The sequence below is a fragment of the Plasmodium gonderi genome (assembly GCF_002157705.1).
Source record: "Plasmodium gonderi DNA, contig: Pgo-contig_238, whole genome shotgun sequence".
Taxonomy (NCBI): domain Eukaryota; phylum Apicomplexa; class Aconoidasida; order Haemosporida; family Plasmodiidae; genus Plasmodium; species Plasmodium gonderi.
The window spans coordinates 1-7,354 of NW_021629150.1; the positions used below are offsets into that span (position 1 = coordinate 1).

Sequence of the window (7,354 nt, forward strand, 5' to 3'; positions counted from 1 at the left end):
ATTTATCATATTTATTTAATAACATAAAAAAAAAGAGAAAAAATATATTAATAATTCATTTTATAAAAAAACAAACAAAAACAATATCATTCATTATGATAATAATGTGTATATTAATAAACTATGTAACATAATGTAAAATAATACATAAAAAAAATAAATTAATATGCATCATTATATAACTCATACTCATATACTCCATGTTCTACATTACATGTATCATACATGATTTTAATTCTTATAAACTATACTATTTTTCTTATTATATATCGATCGTGTAAATATGTCGGTATATTTCAATAAATGGACTACTTTAGCCCATTACTATTTGTATGTCCTTTTTTTATAATAAGCACACACAAATATATAAAGAACTATTACAGTTCTAAGAAAAATTGTAACATTAAGAATATTATTTTATCAATTATATATTTGTATTATCAACCTACCCATGATAATAGAGATTATAAAAATATGGGCTGTATCACACAAAACTTAATATTGTAGAAGATTCATCTACTTCAGAACAAGAACTAAAATCCATACTATCATTATTGTCAAATATTGAATCATTACCTTCAGAATAATAAGCATACATAATGTTACGTTTTTTTCTACGTCTACTTGTGAAGGAGTGTCCAAAAGGGGTTAACTAAAAAATATATATATATAAAAATGAAGTAATTTCATAATATTTCGCATTTTATAGTAAAGTATTCTTAACTAAATAAAAATATTAATATATACTATAGCATTTTACATCTACAAATATATTTTTTATTTTTACCCTATTAAAAATTTCGTAAGCAATTATTGCACCCAGCACAGAAAAAAAGGAATAAATGGCAATTTTACTTATTGAAAAACCTTGTTCGTTTACAAAATCTGATAAATTTCCATTATTTTTATTCATTTCCTTGGGAAATTCACTCGTCGGTACTGTTGTATTTGTCATTGACACATTGATTTGTGTGCCCTGTTCGCTGCCATGAGTCTTTTGAAGAACACTATTTGGTGTTTTGCGAATTTTCTTAATGAACGACTGTACATATTCATTATATTTGGTCATGAATTCTGATGTTGATCTTTGAGATTCACAGTATACATATAAAATATTCTTATAACACCCATTCCAAAATGATTGAATATATATTTTAAATAATTCATACCATGTAAATATGTTTCTTGGATCAAATAAGTGATAATATGAGTAAAAGTGATCTGTACAAATATTACTTTCTTGTTTTTTACATAATGGTTCAAAGGAGAAAAATAAAGGTATTCTGTCTTTAAGATAATTGGAATACTTTTGGCATGCATAATATGTATTCTCGTTAATCTCATTTTTTATAAATTTATAATTTTCCATATAGTCGAAAAAATTCTTCACTTGTATCAAATATTCTAAAAGGTTTTCCTTAAATAAATACTTATATGGATGGCATAACTCCTTGTCCGTTTTTTCTCCTACTCCATAACTATTAGCTAAAAAGATTTCCCATATTCTTATAAACATGTTAAAAGTTTTATTTAAATCATTCTTCTTTTTAATATCATCAATATTTTTATATACTTCCGAGTAAAACCAATAATTTATATCAAAACAATGCTTCTTACCAAAAAAATCATCATTGTCATCTCGTAGCATTTCAATATTTTTTATAAGTTTTCCACAAAGGTTATAAGCCCATCCTTGTTCACCATTGTATGTGTTCAATACATCTTTACACAAATGGCTAATATTATTTTTATTATTTTGGTTTATCAATTTTTGATAAAATATATACGAAGGTAACAATTTTAGATGAGGACTCTATAAATCGAATAAATAATATAGTTTATATTTTGTTTTTTCACGAACCTATTTTATGCAATTTTTCATATAAATATATTTCAGTAATTAAAATCATTCAGAAAATGGTCCTAGAAAAACAAATTACATTTATTGTTTCTTCCATATGTTTATCGGTCATTGTATAATAATTTATAATGTATATATGTAGGAATATATTTTGAGACTAAAAAATTTTTATTTTATGGTAATGCGAGCAGCTAGGATATTAGTTATAAATACTTGTACATATTGTGCTTAATAAATTACAAGTATAAATGTTTCAATATTTAAGAATTTATTAATTATACTATTTAAGATTATATATATTAAAAGATGAAATATATTCTCTATTATCGCGCATTAATAACTGTATATTGTAAATCTATAACTTATAAATTAATAGTGTCTTTAAAAAATATATAGAACTAAAATCATATTTATAACAAAAAAAATGAGTTAAAATATTAATGAAAAAAAAATTATTATATAATAATTTTCATAAAAAAATATGTATATTTATATTTATTCCTTTGTACCTTATAAACATGTCTACTACTTTTGATCAATGAATTTTATTCTATTTTTACATTCATTTTATATAGTTCATTTTGTTGAAAATTATAAAAAGTCCTTTTCATTTTTTTAGAGTTATTAATATTTTTTAGAAAATTTCTCCATGATACGAATTTCCCATAAATAATTAACAAATTATATGTATATAATTTATATCATAAAAGTTAAATTTATAATATTGAATAAAAAATAAATCTAAAATGAATATTAAATTTATTTATGTAGGCTAACTCTATTTTTATCTATAAATGAGGGTATCAAAAAAAAAATATATATCATACTGCTTTTATTTTTTTTATAAATATAAAAAAGTGCACCATTCAATAAAAAGATAATTCTCATATACTACATATTAAATATATATTTATGTTTAAAGTATTAGAATTATTCTTTATCTCTTTCATTTAGTTTTTACGGAATGTATTTATCATCATTAGGCGTATGGTATTATTTATGATTTTCCTACAAATTTTGATAATTTATTGATGTAAAATAAAATAAGAATGATTCATATAAATCTTTTCATTACTGTAATATAGATCATTCTTTTTTTATATTAAAGAATATATGTAAATAATTTCATGTAGCATATAATATATTCTTAAATAATAATCTGTCTTAATAATAAAATCTCGTATAAACATATATATATATATATATTTAAGTTCTAAAAACATAAAAATATCAATTTCTTTATATAAACATATATTAAAAATATTCAGAGAATGTATTTTGAACAAATATAAATGTAATATTAGTGCTATTTCTATATGTTATACATCATTCTTATGAAATTGTTATATTACAAGTATTTATGTTTGATATCATATATCATGTAACCTTATAGTCTAAAAAAACAACAAACATGTATATTTAATATATGAATGTTAAAATACAAGTAATACGTTATTTTAGTTCATTATTTATTCAAACGTAAAATATATTTTATTTTTAGTAGTTTTTTCTTTCTTTTCTATTATAATGCTTCATTGCAATTTCATTCTTTAAATTGTAAAAAATATATATGTATGGAAAATTCATTACTCTCATAAATGATTATGTATTTGTTACTTAATTTATTTACTGATTTTATAAATATTATTCCCACTTAATATATACATTTTTTTTATTTAAATTTTTTTTTTTTTATTACATATTATTTTATTGAAATTATACTGAATTTTATATCATACATATATAGACAATGCTTTTCTTTTTATATAACCTAATTTTATCAATATTGTTTTGCAATATTTTTATCGGCTATATATAATTTTTTTTGATTATTTAATTACCTATCAATATTATTACATATAATACATAATAGTTCTATATTATTCATGATTTATCTTGTCTTTTATTACAAATATAAAAGAATTTTCATTTTTTATGTTTAAAATATAACTTATGAGGCAAAAAAATAAATAGTTCTCTAAAATAATTATGATGCTTAAAATTTTTTCAGCGTTCATTGCATAATTATAACTTCAGAAAAAAAAAATATATAAATTTATATAATCTATAAAATAAAACATTAAGAATAAAAATACATGATATTTTTTAGAAATTTTAGCTGTACATGTTTAAATTAAATGCAAAAAATAGAAAAAACCTCTATTTGCAGGTATATTATCATCTGTCTGATAATGAGTTTATTAAAAATTCTTTATTTGTATATATATAATTTAAAATGTAATTTATTAAGTCAATTTTAGTACATAAATGATTTAAACAAGAGACAATATATCTTAGAAAACATAAATATACAAAATAAAAATTCAAAATAAACATGGATATTTGAATTTTTAAATTCTTTCATATTTTTTTCTATCAATTTAGCTTAATCTATATAGTTAAATATGAGAATATATAATTTACACAACATAGAGAACCATTTTTTTCTTAAAAAAGATATAAAAATACGTATTATGTATAATAATATCACAAAAAAAAATTTTTTTTGTGTATAAAACAAACAAAAGTATCACAAAATAATTATTTTTAATGAATTCACAACTATGAATTCAAAAACAAAGTAATATTGTTATTTAAATCTAGGTAAGACTTTTAGAAAATATTAAAGACAACGTTATAGAGTAAATAGTTCTTTTTTTATCATTAAAATTAGTGTTAATTTGTTTCATTAAAACATTTTTTTGTTGTATATATAAGTATATTTTGAAATTGTAAGATAAATATTTTAGTGCATACACATGCGATTTCTGAGAAATATTTTAATTTTAACACAAGTTTTTGTAAACATTTTGAAAAAAATTCCTTTATTTAAATATAAATTCCTGAAAACATCTCATCTAAATTTGCGTTAATTATATATTATTCCTAAATATCTATTCTTAAAATCAATTATAATTAGCATAATTTAACGTTTATTAATTGAAATAAAAAAAAATAAAATTATTATTGTAAAAATATTTAGCAAATTCATAATTTTGGTAACTATATCTTTTCACCTAATTTTTATAAATTATAAATATTCTCCAGGTTTCAACAATTTTACAAAGAGTGTTCATTTACAATATTATTTCGGAGTTCTTTTTTTCTTTTTTTTTCATTTATTACTGTATTTATAATTCTGGAATATTATAAAAAAAAATGTAAAATAATAAATAAATTCAATCTCTATAAAATGTACATCGTAAAATAACAAATTTTTATAAATAGAAATATTAAAAATTGTAAAATATATTATGTAAAACGTTCAATGTAGTAGGAGTAAAATTAAAATTGCTGAATCTTCAACTTTTTTAAATTGCAAAAAGATAATTTCATTGCTTTGTTTTCTTTTTGAAGTACAATATATACAGTAAAAGCATAGAATGTACTTTGCTTGATATAAGTAAGAATAAATAGTACTGATGTCTATTGTTCTTGATTATATATTGTAGTATGTACAAAAAATTATTTGTATTATTATTTTCATGACTGAAAAACCACTATTCTAACATTGTGAAGTATTTTTCATTTTGTGTATTATATAAAATTTCTACATTAGTTAAAACGTGTAATATTCATTTAACTACTTTTTTTTTATCTAATTATGTAATAAACAGCACAACAATTATTTAATCTGCGTCTCATTACACAATTATTTTTTCCGTAATTGTTATACCAGAATATAATATAATTTTTATTCGAATATCCTCCCATACTTATAAATAATATCAGAATAAAATTTTTGCTAATTTTTGTTTAAATACTTTGTTCTAGTTTTCCCCATTAAGAAGTATTATGTCCATACATTTTAATAAGATATAAATAATATATATATATTATTTCAATAAACACATTATAAAAAGGAATTATCACATTGGCTATTGATGTTTTACATATATCTCTATGTTTTATTAATGAATACATAATATAATTGAAGATATACACCATGGAAATGAGCTTTAAATTTTTCGGTTTTGCTAAAATTTTTACACTATTATTTTTTATTTGGATAAAAAATTGTCACAAGGATGATGTAAAACTACAATATTTAAAATGTTATCCTTCTTTAATTAATTTTTTTTATATAAATATAATTTCTTATTGTAGAAACGTATATATTTCATAATTATTATTTTTTTTTTTTTTCATTACAGAAATCTCTCAATATGTCATATGATATTTCAAATAAGTTAGTAGAATCATTTAATTATAGACCATGTCGATTATTATCGTATCATCACAGTTATGACGAATTAATGTGTGATTACGTAAATGATTACAGAATTCGTGAAATGATGAGAAATAACCGAAAGAATAAACAAAGGAAAAGAAAAGAAGACATGTATAAAAGCAAGGCTTATGTTCATGGAAAAAAATTAATGGATGAAATTAATGAAACATATAAAATTAAGAAAGGCAAAAATTTTGTTAAAAAATCATACAAGAAGGGAAAAAAACTAAAATTATATATAATGTTTGGAGTACCTCTAATTGTAAGTGTTTTAGCTTCTTTTTATTTTCCCTTAGCATCTTTTAATAGTAATACAGGTTTAATGTTTTTTATGAGAGTACTATCCATAATAGCTACGTTCTTACTTATGTACATTTTCATGTTACTTTTAAAATACCATAATTTGATAAAGTGATATCCTAGTTTCTATCTTAAGTGATAATTTTTATTCATTAAAAAATACATTTAAATAATATATAAAGTGCTCTAGTTGTTTACATAATATCACATGTGGAACAACATTTTGATGAAAATTTAATGTGTCTATAATAAAATATATGATAATGAAAATTTACATGAAACATATCATAATATATAGATATAAATGAAAAAATTATGTCTAACAATGTTAATAATTGTATACATATCTATTCTTTCAATGTTATCCATTATATGTGCACTTATAAATATGTCAGTTTTTATAAAAATAACTATTATGAAACATGCACAAAAGTTAATGAAGTTATGAAGCATTTGAATTCAAATATGCATATATAATTATATGAACAATTATCCCAATTATTTATATCACCAAATATATTATAAACTAGCGTACAGCAAGGATAAATATTTTAAAACGAAGTGTTTCAGGTTATGCTTATGTTAATATATTATGTTAATTTTTATTCTTTAATTTCATTATAAGTGATTATGTATGTATTTTGAAAGAAAAAGTATATAAGTTTTACAGTTTGAAATAAAAAATTTATAATTTGTTATATTATGAAAAATAATCAATATAAGTTTATTATTTGTTCCTTTTACTGAGCTTATGAATATGTATTCTAAACACATATGTATATATATTACTATCTATAAATCATTTAATTCAATGTTACTCATATTAGCTTATTTTAAAATATTCTAAAAATATAATGTTTATAACAAAATGTCAAACTTTTTAACTACGTAATGTGTTAACAATTACTTTATTAAATATATAGGGCAGTATAGCAATTTTTAAGAAAAAATCTCAAATCCTA

At 19.9% G+C, this 7,354-nt stretch overlaps 2 protein-coding genes across 2 annotated transcripts; one reads left to right on the forward strand and one right to left on the reverse strand.

Moving 5' to 3' along the window:
• Nucleotides 1-484: 484 nt before the first annotated feature.
• Nucleotides 485-1,958, reverse strand: PGO_002240 (variable surface protein; the record flags this gene model as incomplete). The annotated part of the gene is made up of 3 exons (XM_028691097.1): nt 485-652; nt 761-1,813; nt 1,941-1,958. The coding sequence occupies 3 exons, from the start codon at nt 1,956-1,958 to the stop codon at nt 485-487; spliced, it is 1,239 nt and encodes a 412-aa protein (XP_028546898.1).
• A 4,069-nt stretch (nt 1,959-6,027) lies between these two features.
• PGO_002245 (hypothetical protein) lies at nt 6,028-6,507 on the forward strand (the record flags this gene model as incomplete). The annotated part of the gene is made up of 1 exon (XM_028691098.1): nt 6,028-6,507. One exon carries the CDS (start codon nt 6,028-6,030, stop codon nt 6,505-6,507), a length of 480 nt encoding a protein of 159 aa, XP_028546899.1.
• Nucleotides 6,508-7,354: the final 847 nt, after the last annotated feature.